This window comes from Phocoena sinus, chromosome 15 (assembly GCF_008692025.1).
Source record: "Phocoena sinus isolate mPhoSin1 chromosome 15, mPhoSin1.pri, whole genome shotgun sequence".
Lineage (NCBI taxonomy): Eukaryota > Metazoa > Chordata > Mammalia > Artiodactyla > Phocoenidae > Phocoena > Phocoena sinus.
The window spans coordinates 48,284,867-48,307,622 of record NC_045777.1 but is presented as its reverse complement, the minus strand read 5'-3'; the positions used below and the strand labels follow the sequence as shown (position 1 = coordinate 48,307,622).

The 22,756-nt window shown below is 44.2% G+C and overlaps 1 protein-coding gene across 1 annotated transcript in view; it reads right to left on the bottom strand.

The window, feature by feature from the left end:
- The window catches only part of DZANK1 (double zinc ribbon and ankyrin repeat domains 1), a 74,818-nt gene that overhangs the window by 35,611 nt on the left and 16,451 nt on the right, over positions 1-22,756 (bottom strand). The window contains 5 exon segments of the mRNA XM_032605565.1: positions 7,802-7,915; positions 13,880-13,951; positions 13,953-13,982; positions 13,984-13,999; positions 18,689-18,774. Of these exon segments, the coding sequence (XP_032461456.1) occupies positions 7,802-7,915; positions 13,880-13,951; positions 13,953-13,982; positions 13,984-13,999; positions 18,689-18,774 (318 nt within the window).

The following is a 22,756-nucleotide window of genomic DNA, read 5'->3' as shown; positions in this document are numbered from 1 at the left end:
CTCATTTGGCCTTAGGAAGGCAAATTGACTATGTTACACTGCTTCTGAGTTATTATTTTTTTCATTGTGGAAACTGTGCTACTTGGTAGGCTCCATCTCCTGGCTTCAACAATAAACAGGAAGGCCCAAGACCAGCAAAAGAGTATACGTTTACAAGTAACCTAGTTCTTGGCCTGGGGTCTGCTCCACGGGGCTTTATATTAAATGTGAATTTAGATTTGCTCTGTAGTTTCTCACTTAGAAATGGAAAAGTAAAAAGGCCATCTTAGAAAATGGGTCATAAGTTCAACCTTCTGAGTCAGGAACCTGGGGATAAGCTGCAATACAGAAAACAACAAGAGAAAAAGAAAAGATGGCTAACACAGCCTAGCCAGAGTTCGGCCATGGGAGGTTGGTAACTAACATTTGTTTAGTCACTGGACTATTCTGCATAATTCCCCTGTCCTTTCCAAGTCTTTCTCAAGTCCCACTTACGTAAAAGACCCCAAGGTCCTCCTAGGAGCCAGAGCCAGCTCGGGAAACCACAGTTCCCAGCCCAGAGAACGCCTCAAGGGCAGAGGCCAACTCACTGCTCCTCAAAATGGCAGAGAACCGTAGACTTGTTCTCCGTGGGTCCTGACACCTCCTGGTTCCAGCTTTCTTCCCAGTTGCTTAAGGTCCCCAAAGCATAATCTGCGATCATCAGAGCTTTTCTGTGAGATTTAAGGCAGTGATCTTCCTGATCTGGTAGAATCCACTGAGAAGTGAAACAAATTTCCTGTCCCTCAGTTAAAATACAGTGAGATCAAATGAAAATAATCCATCTGTTTGCTGCAAGAAATACTCTGGAAAGAGAAAACTATAAACTAAGTAAAACTGCTTACTTATTAAGTCCAATGGCCCTCAACTTGCAGGACCCACAATCTAAAACTAGTATGTCCTGGGACTTCCCTGGTGGCTCAGCAGATAAGACTCCACACACCCAATGCAGGAGGCCCAGGTTCGATCCCTGGTCAGGGAACTAGATCCCACACGCATGCCGCAACTAAGACCTTGCATACCACAACTAAGGAGCCCACGTGCTGCAACTAAGATCTGGTGCAACCCAATAAATAAATATAAAAATAAATAAATAAATGGGTAAACTTTAAAAAAATAAATAAAACTAGTATGTCCTCCATAGCTGCCATTTGTGTACGTGTGTGTGTGTGTGTGTGTGTGTGTGGTGAGAGCACCTGGAATCTACTCTCTTAGCAAATTTCCAGTATACAAAGATGGATATGTTAATTAGCTTGACTGAAGTAATCATTTCACTCTGTATATGTATATCAAAACATCACCACCAGGGCTTCCCTGGTGGCGCAGTGGTTGAGAGTCCGCCTGCCGATGCAGGGGACACAGGTTCGTGCCCTGGTCCGGAAAGATCCCACATGCCGCGGAGTGGCTGGGCCCGTGAGCCATGGCCGCTGGGCCTGCGCGTCCGGAGCCTGTGCTCCGCAACGGGAGAGGCCACAACAGTGAGAGGTCCGTGTACCGCAAAAACAAACAAACAAACAAACATCACCACCTTAAAGATATGAAATTTTTATGAAAATAAATAAATAATGAAAACTTGCATGACAGGGGCTTCCTTGGTGGCGCAGTGGTTAAGAATCCGCCTGCCAATGCAGGGGATATGGGCTCGAGACCTGGTCTGGAAAGATCCCACATGCTGCAGAGCATCTAAGCCTGTGTGCCACAACTGCTGAGCCTGCGCTCTAGAGACCACGAGCCACAACTACTAAGCCCTCATGCCTAGAGCCTATGCTCCACAACAAGAGAAGCCACCACAGTGAGAAGCCCGTGCACCGCAACAAAGTGTAGCCCCTGCTCACCACAACTAGAGAAAGCCTGCACATAGCAACGAAGACCCGATGCGGCCTAAAATAAATAAATTTATTAAAAGAAAAAACAACTAGCATGACATAACTCTGCCCAGTCCAAACTAACTCTGCCCAATCCCAATACTGCCTTGCAAAACTCTCTTTAAACAAGAGTGAAGTCAGAAAGAGAAAAATAAGTATCATATATTAATGCATATATGTGGAACCTAGAAAAATGGTACAGATGAACCAGTTTGCAGGGCAGAAATAGAGACACAGACATAGAGAACAAACGTATGGACACCAAGGGGGGAAAGCAGCGGGGGTGGTGGTGGTGATGGGATGAATTGGGAGATTGGGATTGACATATATACACTAACATGTATAAAATAGATAACTAATAAGAACCTGCTGTATAAAATATAAATAAAATAACATTCAAAAAGTTTTTTTTGAATTTAATAATCTTTGTTTTTTAGAGTAGTTTAAGGTCCACGTCAAAACTGAGCAGACATTACAGGGAGTTCCCATATACACCCCTGTCCACACACACAACCTCCCAGTATGAACATCTCACACCAGATGGTGCATTTGTCACAACCAATGAACCTGCACTGGCACATCCTCATCTCCCAAAGCTCACAGTTTACCTTAGGCTGCATTCCTGTCAAATTCTCTTTAAAATTGCCCAACCGCGGTACTGAAACCCCATAAATACCCTTCCCCATCTTCTCTCTTCTGAGATGCTGCTAAGATGGTCAAAGTGCTGGTTTATCTCACTGTATTTGGTCCAGTAAGCACAGCCTTCTTGGTCGACAGGCTTTCCTCATGGTTTCTGGGGTGGCTTTTTGACACCACGTGGCTCACTTCTTGAAGAGCAGTGACCATGACCCACAGATAAAAACCTTGTATCACAATCACTACATCATAGATTCATGTATGTCCGTAGGGACGATGTGGGACTCAGGCCACCACCAGACAGACTTAATGAGGATCCTAAACATTTACAACAAGCACTTTATAAAAAGCCAATACCCTCATTTGCTGCCTCATCCACAGCACTGGCAACACACTGACCAGTTGAACCGTTCCAAGCAATTTCGTGGACCTGGCTTAGTCACTGGGGTAAAACTTTTCCTTACAAAGCAGCTGGAAGATGAGAACAATTTTCTAATCTCCCAAATGATGAGCTTTAATTGACACAAACCAGTAGGTAGCGGCAAACTTAATCTCAAAGAGGATTTTGTAAGATGCCAAGGTCAACTTGACACAGAGCTGTGGTTACACTGGCATTAGCCCTGAATCATTGGGCGAGGGGTTGGGGTCTCATAGGAGGTACCTGTGCCCTCGCTGTGTGAGTCCTCAGATCTCTTTCAAAGAGTAATGACTTCACGAGGATCCCAGCCCTAAGCCTCACAGATTCCAGGAACCCCAGACACAATGGGAGTCCTGGAGGTAAAACATGTGTTGCTAGTTAGAGCCAGAAGGAAGCTGAAGGTCTCTTTCCAAAAGGGTTCACGTGTTCTGGTCAAAGGGGAGATGCTGACATTAGTTTTCAACTGTAGAAAACGGCCAAGGGGATGCCTTCGTTTTTTGTAAAAAGAGAAAGAAAGAACGAAAGAGGGACTTCCCTGGTAGCACAGTGGTTAAGAATCCACCTGCCAATGCAGGGGACACAGGTTCGAGCCCTGGTCTGGGAAGATCCCACATGCCGTGGAGCAACTAAGCCCGCGAGCCACAACTACTGAAGCCCGCGCGCCTAGAGCCTGTGCTCCGCAACAAGGAGAAGCCACCACAATGGAAGCCCACGTACCGCAACGAAGAGTAGCACCCTCTCTCCGCAACTAGAGAAAGCCCGTGGGCAGCAATGAAGACCCAATGCAGCCATAAGTCAATCAATTAATTAATTTAAAAAAAAAAAGAAGAAAGAAAAGGGAGGGAGGGAGGCAGGAAGAGTCAAACAAACAAAACCAAATTTAAATGTGTGAATATATAGAAATATGTTTCTGTGCATCTAGATAAATACACAGAAGGACACTCACTAAGCTGCTGTCATTGGTTATTTCAGGGGATAGAAACAGAGGTGGGGTGGGGAAATTACACACTTCGTTGTGTATCTTTGGACTATTTCACGTGTTACTGAAAATTAGAAAATTTTTAAAAACATAAAATCCTCTCCTATTCTGAAATACAGGCCAGAGGACAAACGAAGAAACTCCTGCTACTATATCTTCTAATCCTGGCAGTAGAAAAAAGTATCTGATGCAGCAAAATTCCTCAGCGTTGACAAGGGCTTTACATCAACACGAGAGAAGCCTGCCACAGCGGTTGGGTCTGTCTGCCTCACAGCAGGAAGAGGACCGATGGTACTTTGTGCACTTTGTGGAGGGAGATGGAGACCAACCTAGAAATGGGAGGGAGGCATCAACTGGACTTGCTGGCGCTTTGGGGAGGGACGGCACGCTGGCTTCTGTGAGCAGCTTACACAGGTGTTCCCACTGACCTCAGAGGAGGCTCTCTGGGTGAGAATGTGATCTAAAAATCTGTCGCCCTTGTAACTTCTGGGAAAGCCACTGGGATGAAGATTTCCAACCAGGGTCTTTCCGTGGGTAGCAGCAATAAAAATCAGGCATTTCCCACCGTCGTAAAAATCAGGCATTTCCCACCAGGTCAGATGTTACGGTGACAAAGGTCTCTCTAAAAATCAAGTCTGATTAAAAGCCGTCCTTGCTTTTAACCCTCCAGGGTCCACTGGGAAAGAAGGGTAGAGAAGGCGCCATTTCCCACAGCCCACGGCCCCTGCCAGCATTTCTGCAGCTCACGAAACCGAACTGCTTGCAAAGTTTTGGAGCACATCCTGCAGTTTCAGGTCTCTGTGCATCTTTCTGGCACGCCCCCCTCCTCCACCTCATACCTGAACACACACCCACACATCACTTCTCTTTGTCCCACCCCTTCCCATATGGCAAATGCCTGTGCCTCCTACAACTTCTGCTCAGATGACACCCCCTCTTCAAATCTATCCCTGGCCCTGGCCCCCGATAAGAGCTGACGAATCCTCCACTGTGCCCCCTGCCACCACGGCAAGCGGGGGCCCAGATCACTGGGGCAGTGGGTGCAGGGGTCACAGCCCGGGGAATGCAGCGAGCAGAGCCCTAGAGGGTGGTCCGGGAAGCAGCAGCTGGTAAAGCCACATCAAAAGGTGCCTTTGAAAAAGCTGCTCAGTACCTGAGGGCTGGCACGGGAGGGGCAAGGTGGAACCCAGAGACACTGGGTGAACCTGAAGGAAGCTTCATGGCTGCGCCTTGGTGAGGGATGCCAGCTGCCTGGGGACCTCGCTCCTTCCTCAGGCTCCTTCCCCTAATCATCCCTGTTCAGTGACCCTAGAGCAGGTGTCCAGCGACTGCTTCTCAGGCTCACACCACTCCCTGTGCCACCTGGCACTGCTGGGAGCTCAGACTTATTCCAGTAAATTCTTAGGGTGCAGAACGTATTGTGTACGTGGTAAAGTACACAAAAAAGAAGAGGATGGAGTGCCCAGAGTGACCCAAATGCTTTGGTAAAAGCAGCTCAACTAAAGCAGTGTAACTAGTAGTATAAGACATACAGCTGTTGAAGTCATGTCTTTAGTAAAAACAACAGTAAATCGTATGAGTCCAATGTTGAAACAGACAAAACACCAGGGAAAAAAACACCGTGCCAACAGAAACGGTCCTGAGATTCTCACTTCTGGAGATAATGATAAATGTACCCTAAATCATTATTTCCTAAGGTCTTGAGAAAGTTAGTGTTTCAGAGAGCCCTTTATTGAAGCTGTGCCTATTTGAGGCATTTTTAGCTAATGTGAAGCTTGGGTACTCAGTAATTTCATGACTCCCTTTGAAAACTCAACATCAGATGTCAAACAGGCTTGATTTTCTAAATTTCATCTTTGAATTATCAACTGATTTCCTCATTATAAGGTATATGTTCTGCCTTTGGCCCATTAATAGAGTAGAAATCAGTTTCAAGTGATTGTCTCTCTCTCATCAAAACTGTACTTTAAAAAGGGGTCACTCTCAGAAATAAAGACGCAGACGTAGAGAATGGACTTGAGGATGCGGGGAGGGGGAAGGGTAAGCTGGGACGAAGTGAGAGAGTAGCATTGACATGTATACACTACCAAATGTAAAATAGATAGCTAGTGGGAAGCAGCCGCATAGCACAGGGAGATCAGCTCCATGCTTTGTGACCACCTAGAGGGATGGGATAGGGAGGGAGGGAGGGAGACGCAAGAGGGAGGAGATACGGGGATATATGTATGCATATAGCTGATTCACTTTGTTATACAGCAGAAACTAACACAACATTGTAAAGCAATTATACCCCAATAGAGATGTTAAAAAAAAAGAGAGAAGGCAAAAAAAAAAAAAAAGGGGGGGGGTCACTCCTGGATTTGACACTCTTAATCACTATAGAAGTCCTATGTTTATCCTCAACAGAGGACTTACTTATACCTTTGTACCCCCTGTCTTTCCACAACATGGGAAGAAGTCTGCGTTTCAAATGCTGAAGGTGACATGATATATATTGAACCTGGCTCTCAGCCAACACTTACCCCTATTCCTCCTGTTTTGAATAGTTCAAAGGGTTCGAAATGTTATTATCTTCAAATATCCCGGATAATGTGAATATTAGTGAGAACAGGTGCTGCTGTGATTGACAGAACAGCCAAAATCATGGTGACTTAAACAAGAGAGAAGCTGGTGTCTCACTCTCATGTATAGGAAGTTTGGACATAGGCCTCCAGGGCTGTATGGTGGCTTCCTGCAGTGACTTCTAAAGTTTCTTAAGATTGAAAATAGTCATCAAACAAAAAGATTAGTAAATTTTCATCTACCTCACTTTCGTCCAGCCAGTTCTTCAAAATCTCACTTCTGAAGGTTTACTTAGCCTAGGATACTTTCTTTTTTTTTTTTTTGCGGTACGCGGGCCTCTCACTGCTGTGGCCTCTCCCGTTGTGGAGCACAGGCTCCGGACGCGCAGGCTCAGCGGCCATGGCTCACGGGCCCAGCCGCTCCGCGGCATGTGGGATCTTCCCGGACCGGGGCACGAACCCGTGTGCCCGGCATCGGCAGGCGGACTCTCAACCACTGTGCCACCCGGGAAGCCCTGGGATACTTTTGAACATTTTTTTCACAGTGAAGGGGAGCTGGGACATGTAAGGAAAAGTGAACTTACCTTTTCTCTCATAAACTTTGCCCACATAGACTCCACAGGGTCATTTTTGGAGTGTTACAGTTCTAACTGTAAGTTAAGTCCACGCACTTCCCTTATTGCTAAAAAGTCTTGCTTTTTTAATCCCCAAAGTTATCTTTATTAAATCTATTTCATCCTCTAGTGACCTTTACTTGAGGTCAAGTAAAAAGGAGGTGAATGGGACTATAAATTGAAAAATGGAGAAAAGATATAGTTGTATGTTCAATAATTCTACCAAAAAAATTTTCATGGCATGACATCATTTGTCTAACAAGATTTTTTTAATGTTCATGATGATACTTAACTTTTTCATCCATGTGACTAGCTGTAATCCTTCTTTCCTACGTAATAGAGACCAATAATCGAACAAAGCAAATGAAAACATGAAGTGACTTTAAGGACAAGATGAAAAGTCAATATTAATTACAATGTTCGAGTTTAAATATATGAAGTAAACAACTGTCTGTGTTAGCTGCAGTGCAATTTGTCCTCCAAATCCATGCTCAGGGAACACATTTCTGTGTATCTCTCTTGATATTTAGATCCTACTGGCAAGTTAAACTCTTGGGCAGATGCCTTTCCAAAAATGAGAGTGGATTTTGTTCACAGGTATAAGCTTATCAATTGTTAGCCAATTCCATCAGCTGAAGAAAGATGCTAATGGTTCGAACATTAATTTCTATGTGTTTTATTCACACTTTTACAGATTCACATTTCATTACCTTCAAGCGGAGGTTGGCCTGTGGCTGCAGCTGTGGAGTGAGAGGAGCCTCACAGACCACACAGATGGGCGTATTCACGGGCACCAGGTTTTCACATTCTGCACATAAGCCCATCTGCACAAAGAACGAGGTCAGGTTGGCAAAAACTGAAGGTATAAGTAGATCTTAAAATGTAAGGTTTAATTTGCTTCTGTAAAAATTTCTTTTAAATAATTACCACTTTTATTCTTATTTCCTTCCTATTAAAGTAAAAACATGTTTATTGTAGAAAAGAGAGGTATAAAGAAAAGAAAAAATAGCTTACAGCATGATGGAGTGAGGAAATCGACACATCTTCTCTCCAAAAAGCAATTATAAAGTTGGATAAAACTTTAAAAATTCTGAAAGTCAACCAAAGACAGACAACAAACTGAAAAGTAATGAACTTTGGGCAAGGACACCACATGTCTGCTGGGTCTTGCTTGGGCTGTCCCCGTCCTCCTCCAGCTCCGTCAGCGTGGAAGCTCCACAGAGCAGGGAGGGCTGTGAAAAGCAGCATGTTCGCGGCTGCTGACGGGCAGGGCTCGTGTGACTTGGAGCACGGTTCAGGTGATGATCTCAGTGGCAAGCAAACAGGGAGGACAGTGGATCCACTAGCCTGAGCTCACGGTCCTGTCTGGGGCAACTGATGAACCAGCAACTAGCCAGGGACCTGAAGGGGAGTTCCAGAAGGTAGGTCATCTCTAGGGGGCTTGATAAGTTCCTCCCACACCCTCAGTTGACTGGAAGATGTTCGCATGTGCAGCATTAGACCTAAGAGGGTCCAAGCCACCCACACATCCTTGGCTGCACGTGAAGGTACAAGAGAGCTCAGCATAAAGTAGGAGCTGGGGCAGACCTGAAAACAGCCTGAAGTTTGAATGTTCCGCCCAGCCCACAACAGATCCCTCAGCAGAGACTGGAAGCCTTGGAGGGCCAAGGTATCTGAGCACAACTTCTGGCCAATCTTCAGTCGAAGTCTAAGCTATGCACACCCAGGGCTGATCCCAGGCTTAAAAATAAAACAAGGGGGGCTTCCCTGGTGGTGCAGTGGTTGAGAGTCCACCTGCCGATGCAGAGGACACGGGTTCGTGCCCCGGTCCGGGAAGATCCCACATGCCGCAGAGCGGCTGGGCCCGTGAGCCATGGCTGCTGAGCCTGCGCATCCGGAGCCTGTGCTCCGCAACGGGAGAGGCCACAACAGTGAGAGGCCCGCGTACCGCAATAAATAAATAAATAAATAAAACAAGGGGAAAAACCTGATATTAGTGGTTGAAAACTGCAGGGAAGACAGGCTTGAAAGAGTTAATCCAAGTAAACAAACAAAAAAACCAAAACAACAACACAAGGAGAAAAAGTCAGAATCCAGACTTATTATACTCTCTAAAATGTCCAAAATTCAAGAAAAAATTGTGAGATGTGCAAAAAACAAGAAAGTGTGACCAGTACTCATGGGAAACAAACAGTCAACAGAAATTGTCTCTGAGGGGAGGAAAAGAAGATATATTGGAGCAAAGCTTCTGTGTATTACTGGATTTAAATTAAATTATTCTGAAATAGACTTGAGAAATTAAGGAGTATGTTGTAATCTCTAGCGTTCTCTTAGAAAATAACTTTTAAAAAGAAAAGAACTTTTCAAAATAGTAAAAAAAATAGGAAACAGGAATGAAAATGGCATACTAAAAATTATTTATTTAACACAAAAGAAGGAAGTAAGGAGGAACAGAGGAACAAAAAGACGTGAGACAAATAGAAAACAAACAGCAAAATAGCATATGTAAATCCAACCATATCATTAAAGACATTAAATGTGAATAGACAATAACACCACATTCAAAAGGCAGAGACTGTCAGATGGGATAAAAAAACGAGAGGTATGCCTGACTAGAGACATGACCTAGATTCAAAGATACAAATAGGTTGAAAATACAAGTATAGAAAAAGGTATATAATGGAAATAGTATGGGTAAGGGAGCTAGAGTGACTGCGTAAATATCAGGAAAAAAGGACTTTAAAAACAAGAAATGATCCTAGAGACAAAGAGAGGCATTTTGTGATGATGAAAGGGTCAATAAATCAGGAAGACACAGCAATTATAAGTGTACATGAACATAACAAGTCCCCAGAATACATGAAGCGAAAACTATGAGTCAGCCTTAAGGTAAGGCTCCATCTAGCATCACCTGACGACTCTAAGCCCCAACTTTTACTGGGGGACCACAGTGGCGTTTTGGAACTCTAAGGATCAGCATCAACTCAGAGCTAGTATCTAGTAAGCCCCCAAAGGTTTAGGCATTTCCTTTTCCTCAAGGCACAGGTCCCTCTGGAAAAGGCTTCAAGGATGACCTATGACATGTACTTGCAATGATGCAGGGTCCATCCTCAAAGACACCCAGCCGCCCTTCAGTTAGGGAGCTGTGGGTTTGCGAATCGACTTAAGTCTTAAAACTGGGTGACGCCCTTGGATGTTCCACTGTGGTGGCTCAAGTCACGTATTTGGCTACAAAACATGTGATTTTTTTTTTCTATTATATAAACCAAGCAAGACACTAGTAGGCTGCCCATCTGTTTCATTCTTAGGAAGACCACAATCAGATTCTGATTACTGATATGTTGCTGCGGCCTTTTACGGTAGATGTGCCCACCTTGTCTTTGGCAGTTAAGTGCTGCCACTTGACCTCTGGAATCCCATTAGCCCCCTGAAATCAGGGAGCCCAGCTCAAGAGTGGGATCACCCCATGATCATGTCTGGCCTCCAAGGAAAGCAGCCATGGAACTTTTCAAGGATGCAGGCGCTCCTTTCACTAATATGTATTCCTAAGTCTATGCCTTAGTGAAGGACGTGTCTTCTGGGCCTTCTTGTGAAATGCAGTTGAGAGTTGGGGGCACACAGGATATACCTGACAAACCTACTCCAACATGATACCAGGAAAGACTTAGCATCGAGTCTCACTAACCATAGGCTACTACTGAGTCCAAGTTTTAGTCAGCCAACCCAAAAGGCAGCTGGAGTCCCCGCCAGCTTCATTAGCTAACATATTAAAATCAATCCAGAATCTATAAAAAAGGCATGTATATCAGCGAATTTGGCCCAACTTAGTGTTATATTCTGCCCTCATTTAAAATCCACTCCCAGACTTGTCCCCCAAGATTCTGCCAATATATGTTAGCAAAATTGTGCTCTTCTTTTCATGTGTAAGCTTTTTGTCCTGGATCACAGTACACCTGTCCCTCTCGAGCAGCTGGGATTGGACCGTAGTCATGCTACAGGATGGCTACGGTGAGTCTTGATGAGAATACACATCCCCTTTCAAAGCCACTGCTCCAGGCGAGGTTATCACAGAGATTTCAAGGAAAGGAAGGCTAGCATCCTCAGGAGGGCCAGCTCATCCGCTGGCAGAGTAATTTAGGGAATCAAGAACGTGCGTTTCGGACTTCCCTGGTGGCGCAGTGGTTGAGAGTCCACCTGCCAATGCAGGGGCGGGTTCGTGCCCCGGTCCGGGAAGATCCCACATGCCGCGGAGCGGCTGGGCCTGTGAGCCATGGCCGCTGAGCCCGCGCATCCAGAGCCTGTGCTCCACAACGGGAGAGGCCACAGCAGTGAGAGGCCCATGAACCGCAAAAAAATAAAGAAAGAATGTGCATTTCATCTGGGTCCAAGCCAACATCTCCATTCCCAGTTTCAGGGTCCTGCTCTGTCCCAATACATACTCAAACTTTCACAAAAGAAATGAGGTGATAAAGTGAATTCAGCTTATGCTGTAACTCACCAACATATTCAACTAAAGTTTGTGTTTGCTTTCAGCAGCAAATCCCTGGAGCTACAAGAAATAGGTTCTTTTGGGGCTGTCATGGGGGCACTCTGGTTCTTGGATTATGAGTGAAAGGTCCTGAGCTTGTCGGTTTCTGTGATGCTCCCAGGTGCTCAGGACAACTGTCCACACCACAGCCCTGGTATCATCATTGCTGCCACAACTGTCAAGTGCAGCGGCCGCCTGGCCACCCAAGAGGCTTGCTTTAGGTGATGCTTCCTCACTACCAGGCCCATGTGATAGCTTGGTTTCTCGTGATGCCACTTCATGCTATGATTTACTAGCATCCTGTTTCCCATGGGCAAGGAGCTCAGTGCTGCTCCCGAGCAAAGGGAAGGACCAAACCCCTTCTTTGCAGGTCTAGTTCCTGGGGCCGCTCCTGGTACCAACTCTGTATCAGTCAAAGTCCAGTCAGGAGACAGAAACCTCAGGGTAATTTAAACAGGGACGGTTTAATATAAATAGTTTATTAACTAATAACAGAGGACTAACTGCTAGTGGTAAAGCTAACTCTAAAGGATACAGGACTACCCAGGATGGGGAGAGCCACTGCTGCTCCGGCTGAGGCAGAGGACCTGAAGAGGATCCAGTCCTGGAAGAGGCACTTACTGAACTGGGTGTGGCTGTCACCCACGGGATGGCAGAGAAGTTCACTGGGGTGACACAGACCAGAGCTGGCCCCAGAGCAGGCGGGATCCTATGAAACTCATGAGGACTCTCCCCCTGGGGAGCTGGCAGGACATGCTGGGAAGCCACGCGCAGGCTGCTGATGAAACGTGCTGGGAAACTGCCCCCTGGGATGCCTGAGAGACTTTCTAGAAGCTGGCTGGGTACCCCTGGAGCCCACTGAGAAGCTGTTCACGAGATGCCATGCAGTTCACCGGGGTTCAGCACAACCAGGTGTCCTGCAGGTTAGCTGAGCACCGTCAGAGCACAGGGAGAGGGAAGCACAGCAGAAACAGGAAGAGGAGTCGAGACCTTCCTCCTGCAGTGTCCCTCCCAGCAATGGGCCTCTACTGACAAAAATTAACATCAACCAGCTGGCTACAGAGAAATCCACAAGGCAGGATGAAGAGGCACCCCTCTGCAATCTCTCTAATGAGACCCTGAGTGGCTTGGGTCTGGGATCCTAGGAGTAGGATCGCCCCTTTGAGTACCAGAAACCCAGCTGAGAGCAGGACACAATAAGAACTCAATAGGTCAAATTACAAAGCTGTTTATACATTAGAGCACGTTAATAAATATCATTTACAGGCAGTATAGATGTTGCAAATGTCATCATTTTGAATATTTATAATCCCTGATAACCTTTTCTCCCTGTAATGACAAAGAAGTCTTGAAAATCTGTTTGCAGGCCAGTAAAAATAACTTTGACATTGCACCCATAAATATAAGCAGGGAAAATTCAAACCAATGAGACCTGTTCATGTTTTATTTGCTGTCCCATCTTTTACGAGGAGTTCAAAATATATCATGGAAGTAAAGTGACTTCTACAGCATATCCATTTAGTATCTGGCCACTTGCTTAAATGCATAACTCAATCCTAAAAACTCTGGACTCTGAATTTATTGAATAGTGACTTTTTCTCAGTGACTATCTTTTTTAAATGGTCATTTTCAGTCAACTTCACAGATCCTTTTATATCATTTTGTAAACCTTAGTCCAAAAAACCCCCAAAGTATCACGTGCATAAAAGATGAACACATTTTGGTGAAGGTTTTGATTTGTAGTAAGCCAAGTACGTTTTCTAACTAGCTACAAACTTAATGGTAGGAGAATATCAATTATTATCTACACTTAGCCAAAACTTTTAAATTAGATATACTGATCAATCTATAGCCTATATAAACAGCTTCTTTGGACAGAATGAAGTATCCTATGGATATACAGACTTGTAATCAGTACTCCTGGTCATTTATTCTAGAATATATTTCCTATTGTCCCCAGGTTATGAACAGAAATATCACATAAGTAGGAAACGTGTATTTATCATATGTGAATCACTGAAATAAAAAGACTTCAGTCTTTTTCTGAGCCTATGCTTCTTCAAGGCCACACAAAGAAATGGCATCGCAAACAAGCTTTTCATTCCTAAGTAGCAGTCTGGATAGTACAAGATTCACTTGCCAGTAATTTTTTCAACAAGTATTTACGTTTGTGGCTCACGTTTGCCAGGTACTCTGCTCCTGCTGCACACAAAGATCAGATAAACCAATGGAAGAAGGTTTTAAGGATTCTGCTGCTCACCTGAGCTCCTTCTGGGGGTGGGAGACGGCAGCCAAATATGGGCGGGACAGAAGAGCCACATTCTAGACAGTAGGCGGGCAAAGGGGTCAGATGGGCGGGTCACAAAGGCAGTGGGCACACCTGCAACAGAAGAGGGTCCTGACTGGCCATGTTCTGAGGAGTGGCACGTTGAGAAGTCAAGTGTCAATCTTGACAAGCATTCAAACGTTTTTCTGAATAAAATAGAAAGCAGAACACACTCAAAAGCCTATGAACAAGTTCAAGATGGGAGATGCTTGTCTAGTCATTTTATTACACAGTGGCCGTACAGCTGGGACTCCATGGCGCCCCTCACCTGAAGGCCAGGCCCATCTCACTTCCCAAGTGGGGCCCCAGTCGTCCCATCACCTTGGATCTGGGCGTGCGTGAGGGTGAGACATGGGAATTCCGGGAATGTCCACGCCGCACTTTGCTGACTCCCCATCTGAGCACTGAGCCCAGCCTCAGTGAGAGGCCCTCTCACCTGGCACTCGGAGTCACTGTCAGTCAGGCCCTGCCTCTGTCTTCACTCCCTGGGTGGAGTCCGAGCTCTGCCCAGCAACGTCTGGCCCCATTTCCTAGGCAGCTGGGTCCCATCCTTCAGCCCTCACCCACCTACCTCGTTCTGGATATCAGCCAAAGTGAAAAGACTCCAGAACTGGGCTCCCCTGTGAATAACACCTGCTCGATCCTGTGACCCTATCTGAACTGCTCACCATCTATGACGCTTGCATACGGTGCACTGGATGGCTTGGTAGCCTGCACCAGTCTCTACCATGGCCTCTCGACAATCACTAGCCTTTGTAGTTGAGTCCTACTTGGGGAAAGGATAGTCTTTTCAACAATGGGTGCTGGCAAACCGGATAGTGACATGAAAAAGAATGAGGTTGGACTGATTGATACCTTATGCCATATACAAAACTAATACAAAATGGACCAAGGACCTAAATGTAGGAGGTAAATTTATAAATCTCCCAGAAGGACACATAAGAAAAAAGCTTCATGACACTGGATTTGCCATGATTTCTTGGATGTGATCCCAAAAGCACAGGCAACAAAAAAAATAGATAAATTGAACTTCATAAAAATTTGAATATCAAAAAATACTATCAAGACTGAAAAGACAACCTACAGATGGGAGAAAATATTTATCAGTCATATATCTGATACGGGATTAATATCCAAGATATATAAAATATTCTTGCAACTAACAACAAAAAACAAACAACCCAATTCAAAAATGGGCAAAGGACTTGAATAGACATTACTCCAAAGAAGATGCCCAACATCACTTGCCATTAGGGAAATGCAAATCGAAACCACAATGAAATACTACTTTACACCCATTAGGATGACTATTAGAAAAACAGAAAATAAGTATTGGTGAGGATGTGGAAGAAACTGAAACCCTTGAACGTTTCTGGTGAGAAAGTAAAGTATGCAGCTGCTGTGGAAAACAGTTTAGCAGTTCCTCAAAAAGTTAGACATAAAATTACCACATAGGGCTTCCGTGGTGGCGCAGTGGTTGAGACTCCGTCTGCCAATGCAGGGGACAAGGGTTCGTGCCCCGGTCCGGGAAGATCCCACATGCCGCGGAGCGGCTGGGCCCGTGAGCCATGGCCACTGAGCCTGCGCCTCTCCGGAAGCCTGTGCTCCGTAACGGGAGAGGCCACAACAGTGAGAGGCCCATGTACCACCAAAAAAAAAAAAAAAAAAAAAAAAAAAATTACCACATAATCTAAAAAATTTCAGTTCTAGGTAAATACCCAAAGAATTGAAAGTAGGGACTCAAAGAGATACTTGTACACCAATGTTTATAGCAGCATTATTCACAATAGTCAAAAGGTGGAAACGATTCAAATGTCTATCAACAGATGAATGGATAAATGAAATGAGGTATATATATACAATGGAATGTTTTTACCTTTAATATGGAATGAAATTCTGATACATGCTACAACATGGATGAACCTTGAAAATATTATGCTAGTGAAATAAGACACAAAAGGTTAAATATTGTCTGATTCCACTTACATGAGGTTACTAGAACAGGCAAATTCATAGAAACAGAAAATATAACAGAGATTACCAGGTGCTGGAGGGATAGGGGGATGGGGAGTTATTGTTTAATGGGAGCTGAGTTCTGTCTGGGATGATGAAAAAGTTCTGGAAATGGACGGTGGTGATGGTGGCCCAACACTGTGAATGTACTTAACGCACTGAATTGTACACTTAAACATTGTTTAAATGGTAAACTTTATTTATGTATATTTTACCACAATAGAAGTATAAAGGACTGTAAAAAATAACTGATTATGTCAAATAAAAGTAATAATGTATTGTGGGGTTCATAATATTTGTAGAAGTAAAATAAATGACCACAAGAGCACAAAGGCTGTAGTTATCCAGTTATTGGAAGTATACTGTCATAAGGTTCTTAGGCTATAAATGAAGTGGCATGATACTACTTGAAGACAGACTGTAATAAGTTAAAAATATGTGCTATAGGGCTTCCCTGGTGGCGCAGTGGTTGAGAGTCCACTTGCGGATGCAGGGACACGGGTTTTGTGCCCCGGTCTGGGAAGATCCCACATGCTGCGGAGCGGCTAGGCCCGTGAGCCATGGCCGCTGAGCCTGTGCATCCGGAGCCTGTGCTCCGCAACAGGAGAGGCCACAACAGTGAGAGGCCTGCGTACCACACACACACACACACAAAAATGTGTGCTATAAACCCTAAAGCAACCACTAAGAAGAAAACTTATAGCTAATAAGCCAACAAAGGATACAAAATAAAATAAAACATACCCAATCAATCCAAAAGTAAGCCAAAAAAGGGGGGGGGGCAACAAAGAATAGATAAGACAAACAGAAAACAAATAGCATGACAGCTCACAAATTCAAACATATCAATAATCAGAATAAATATAAATACTCTCAACAGCCCAATTAAAGTGCAGAGATTGTTAGATTTTTAAAAAGCAAGACCTGATTATATATGCTGCTTAAAAGAAACCAACTTTAAATAGAGAAACACAAATAGATTAAAACTAAAAGGATGAAAAAAGATGCAAATACTAATCAAAAGAAAGCAGTAATGGCTATTTTAATATCAGACAAATTTGATTTCTGAGCAAAAAATATTATCAGGGTTAAAAAAGGTTATTTGGGGGGGGGAGGAGGGATAAATTGGGAGATTGGGATTGACACATACAGACTACTACTATTTAAAATATATACCTAATAAGAACCTACTGTATAGCACAGGGAACTCTACTCAATACTCTGTAATGACCTGTATGGGAATAGAACCCAAAAAAGAGTGGATATATGTATATGTATCACTGATTCACTTTGCTGTACAGCAGAAACTAACACAACATTGTAAATCAACTCTACTCCAATAAAAATTAATTTTTTTTAAAAAAGCTATTCTGTAATGATAAAGGGGTCAATTCAGCAACAGTACATAAGATTCCAAGAGGTTTATATATTTAATAATAGAGCTTCAAAGTACATAAAGCAAGAGCCGATAGAAATACAAGGACAAGTAGACAAATTCATAATTATAGTCACAGATTTCAGCATAATTTTCTCAATAATTGATAAAACAATACACAAAATCAGTAAAGATAGAGAAGACTTAAATAATACAACATTGTATTAGTTTCAGGGGTACAACAGAATGCTTCAGTAATTGTATATACTGCAAAATGATCACCACAATGTCTAGTTAACATCTGTCACCAAACATAGTTACGGAATGTTTTTTCTTGTGCTGAGAACTTCTTAGATCTACTCTCTTAGCAGCTTTCAAATATGCAACACAGTATCATTAACTATCGTCACCATGCTGTACGTTACATCCCCAGGACTTATTTATTTTACAACTGAAAGTGTGTGCCTTTGGCCACCTTCACCTATTTCACCCACTCTCCCAACCCCCAGGGAGATGCAAATTAAAACCACAACTACCACCTCATTAGAATGGCCAAAAATAGAAATAAAAGTGTTAGTGAAAATGTAGGGAGACTGGAACTCTCATACATCATACACTACTAGTGGGAATGTACAATGGTACAACCTCTTAGGAAAACAGTTTGACAGTTTTCTTAAAAAGTTAAACATATGCCTACCATATGACCCAGCCATTCCACTCCTAGCTATTTACCTAAGGGAAATGAAAGTATATATGCACAGGACAACTTGTATACACACGTTCATAGCAGCTTTATCTGTAATGGCCCAAAACTGAAAACAACCTAGATGTATATCAATAGGAAATAGGATAAACACACTGTGATGTATCCGTACAATGGAATACTACTCAGCATTAAAAAGAAATAAACATCTGATGTATGCAACAACATGGGTGAACCTCAAAGTAATTAGGTGGAGTGAAAGAAGCCTAGCAAAGGAGTGAATACCGAATCATTCCATTTATATACAGAATCAAATGCAAATTAAGCTGCAGTGACAAGAAGCATACCGACAGCTGCCTGGAGATGGGGAGGGACACGTGGGAGGATTTCGAAAGGGTGAGATGTAGGACATTTTTGGAGGTGATGGATTTGTTCATTTTCTTGATTGTGGTGATAGTTTCAAGATTATATGTATATGTCAATTGTACTCTTTAAGTGCAGTTTATTGTATGTCATTTGAACCTTTAAATATTGTAAAAATTTAATAAAAAACAGTTGGGGCAAATACCACTGTTATGTCCCATCCTCAAATTCTTTTTGACCATACTGTGTCTTAGGACTTAAGAAACAGTAAAGAGAATGCAATACTTACTTGAGAAAGTCTGTCTCCCTTTGAATCCTCATGATCTCTGTGCTTGTCAAACTCTTCTGGCCAGTTATATGTGCAAAACCAGGGAACTAAAATTAAGAATATGTATAAAATCATGCTACAGTACAGTAAAATTACATTAAGAGTTCATTTCAGTGCTTTGTCCTACCATATCCAGCAGCCATCTTTTAAAAACCATGATGGGGGGCTTCCCTGGTGGCACAGTGGTTGAGAGTCCGCCTGCCGATGCAGGGGACACGGGTTCGTGCCCTGGTCCAGGAGGATCCCACATGCCGTGGAGCAGCTGGGCCCGTGAGCCATGGCCACTGAGCCTGCGCGTCCAGAGCCTGTGCTCCGCAATGGGAGAGGCCACAACAGTGAGAGGCCCGCGTACAGCAAAAAAAAAAAAAAAAAAACCATTATGGGGAAAGTCTTAAGTAATGATTAATTGTTAATAATTTTAATTAAAAAATTAAAGTGATGTTCATCATCAGACACATGTATTTCATTAAAAACAAGAGTTTACAAGAAAAGAGATCTGAATTACCATCAGACAGACCAGATTTCAGAATTTAGAAACCCAAGTGAGCATCCATATTTCTGAAAGATTAAATCCCTAGGAAAAGGACTCACCTGAGAGAACTCATCTGCTGTTATCCAGAAACATTTAACTCACTTAGATATATTTTAATTTGAGCAACCTCCTTGTACCAGGCACTGTATTTGATGCAGGGTTGGGGGACAAAGATAAACATTACATAGTCCCTGCCCTCAAGGAGCTGAACTGGTGTACATACAAAGTACTGAAACACATGGGCTCAGTGTCATAACATATCTGTGTTGAGTCCCACGAGAACCTGGGGAGGTTACAATCCCATTCACCTGCTCGGGGAGAAGGGCTCCCCAGGGCCGTAATGTCTGAGCTGGGCCTGGGAAAGTAAAGAACAGTTTGTTAAGTAGACAGAAGGACAAAGGGAATTCCAAGTAGAGGAAACCCACGTGTGAAGACACAGGCAGGGCAGTGATGGCCCATCCTGGTTGTCGGATACGGTCCAGGGGTCGGAGTGGCAGGGGAAGGGAACAGAAAGGACGGCTGAGGGAGAGAAGCTAACATTTATGGAGGGTCTGAGAGTAGGAAAACGTGCCTGGCACATTTCACAGTGACCGCCTAAGGTCAATAGGCAACATTATCCCCATTTTATTTTATTTTTGTAACATTTTCTTCTGATATAATTTCCAACATAGAGAAAAGGTGCAGGGATAGTACAACTAACTCCTTTGTTCGTGTTGACATTTTGCCCCAGGTGCTCCATTCTCTCTCGGAAGCATGAGAATAACCTGCAGCATGACTCCCCGCCTCGCCCCCACAAACACTACAGCATTTCCCAAGAACAGGGGCGTCCTCCTACACAACAGTGCAAACATCAAAACCAGAAAAGTCAGCAGTGATACAATACTAGCATCTAATCCACATATCTTTGTTCACATTCCGTTAGTCGTGCCGGCAATGGCCTTCCCAGCTATAATTTCCTCCTGGACTAGGGTCTAGTCCAGTATCACACTTTGCTCTTAGTGGTCATGTCTTTTCTGTCTCCCTTAATCTGGACTCTCTCCTGAAGCCAGCACGCCTAGAGCCCGTGCTCTGCAACAAGAGAAGCCACCGCAATGAGAAGCCCACGCACCGCAACCAAGAGTAGCCCCCACTAGCCGCAACTAGAGAAAGCCTGCGCGCAGCAAAGAAGACCCAACGCAGCCATAAATAAATAAATTAAATAAATAAATTTATTTTAAAAAAAGAAATAGAAGTGTCTTTAAAAAATTTAATTTGATTGTTAAAATTTTAAATTCTGTTATAACACAGAAAGGTGCAGGAGTGGGTTTCTCTTGCAAATTCCTCAGATGTGGCAGCGCTGAGCCTGCTGGCCTTCTCGTCAGTGGCCAGCTGGACTTTCACTCCACATATGGGTTCCAGAGAACCCACAGCTCTGGGCCCTGACACTAAAGCCAGTCGTCAGCTGTCATCTACCTTCTGCCCAGGCTGTAACGCACGGCTACTTGGCTGCCTCGCCCCGATGGTGACCTCATCCCTGATGGCGCCCCCTGGCACCCCGCCCCCCCCCCCCCCCCCCCCGGCCAGAGGCTCGGCTCAGAGACAACTGTCTCCCTGGTGATTGACCTGTTGTAACAACCACGAGCATCCTTAACGCTGATGTTTGCTGAAGTAAGCTTCAGTTAGGACTGAGCTAGAATATTGAGAAGAATCTCTTACCATATGAAGAAAAAGAGCGGAAGATAAAAGTTTTGTGGTCCTTTTCTGGCCTCCTTTGTCCTTTGAACCCTAGTCAAATTCCCCAAATGTGTCTCCATGTTCCTATTTTTTGGGAAATCTGAATCTTGGGATCTTTATTCTATCTATTCTATCCTTTCAATTACTAGGTGGGAAAGGAAATCCAAATACTCATGCACAAAGGAAGTAATTCTTTCTAGACACATTACCAATAATTACGGACACATAAGACCGTTTTTCGGAAAATAGTCATGAAGATGTTTTGTCATATACCATTCATTCTTCAAAATGATGTTGTTTCATCTCAAAAGCGGTATTCTTCTTTGGGCTACAGTGGCAAGCACTGCTCATAGGAGTCGTGTGTGCTCAGTAGTCATTTGGAAACCAGGTCAGCATTCTTCCCAGAAGACTGGGAAGGGCAATCTTCTATTGCAGGCATGGCTATCCTTTTGTTTAGTGGGGTTTACAGGCAGGCCTTACTAGGTCTGTAGTCCTCTGGCCTGGGCTTTGGGGCCCTCCAGAAAATACAGTGGGTGGGCAGATGAAAGAACCCAGGAGGTCAGGCTGAGTTATACCGCAGCACTGGAGACTGGAAAGGAAGGAAGAAGGTGGACCTCAGGATCAGGATAATTGGTCTTCCAGGCCAGTGGTTCTCAGATTGGGTTGACCATCAGTCACCCACAGCCTCCGTCTCAGGCTTATGGACTTAGACTACCTAGAAGCACTGCAAGAGCAGGTAGCTGGCAATCTGTATACATACTTAGAATTCCCCCCAGGTGGCTGTGATGGGCAGCCAGGTTTGGGACTCATGCTTCTGACCTCCCTTGTACTTGATGATTAATGTGAGCAGCCTTGAATCATGGGCACACAAGAAGCAGTTGTGGTTGGATAGAAAATGTGACTCCAGGAAGGCTCTACCTGGCGCTCAGAATTGGAGGAAGAGAGCGAAGTGTCCTGGGGTGCCCTCAGATGCCAAAAGTCGAAATGGAATCTTATAAACACTGAAAAATCAAAGTGCTATAGTCGTTGTAGAAGACAACTAGTATAAGGGCATCCTTCTTGTGTTACACAGTAAGAACGTATTAATGTGGCTTTTACTGAGGTTGTAAACCACCTCTATCTTGTCAGAGCCAATGGGCAAGTCCCCATCTTTGCCTAATTCGAATGCGCAGTCACATTCGCAGAGATGACCACCGCCTCCTCCTTGAAACCCTTTCTTTTCTTGGCTTTTACGGCACCACATTTTTTTTTTTTTTTTTTTGCTTTCTTCTTAGGCTCTTCCTCCTCTGTTCAACCTCTAAGTCAAGAATTTTGTCTGTGCCATCTTCTCTTCACTTTCTGTGCACCCCGGCAGGTGATCTCACTTAGCCCCAAGCTTTAAATACCATCTACAATAGATATTGAACATTTCTAAATACATATCTCCAGCCCTGACCCTCCCCCTGAGTTTGAACCTGCATATCCAACAGTCTACTTAACACCTCCACTTGGACGTCTGATGCATCCCAAGCACCTGCTCCTCCCTGGTCTTCCTCATCCCAACAAATGGTACCATCATCTCCAGACGCTAATACCATCATCTGCAGACGCTCAGGCCAGAACCCTGAGAGCCGTCCTTGGCTCCTCCCCTTCCCTGATCCCATCTGCCTGATCTCGCAGCCAAACCCTCCGGCCCAACCTTCAGAACGCTGCCTCCTGTCTCAGCACTTCCACAACCTGGGCACAAGCTGCCATCACCTCTCACGTGGAGCAAAAAGCCTCATAAGCGATATTCCTCTCATGCC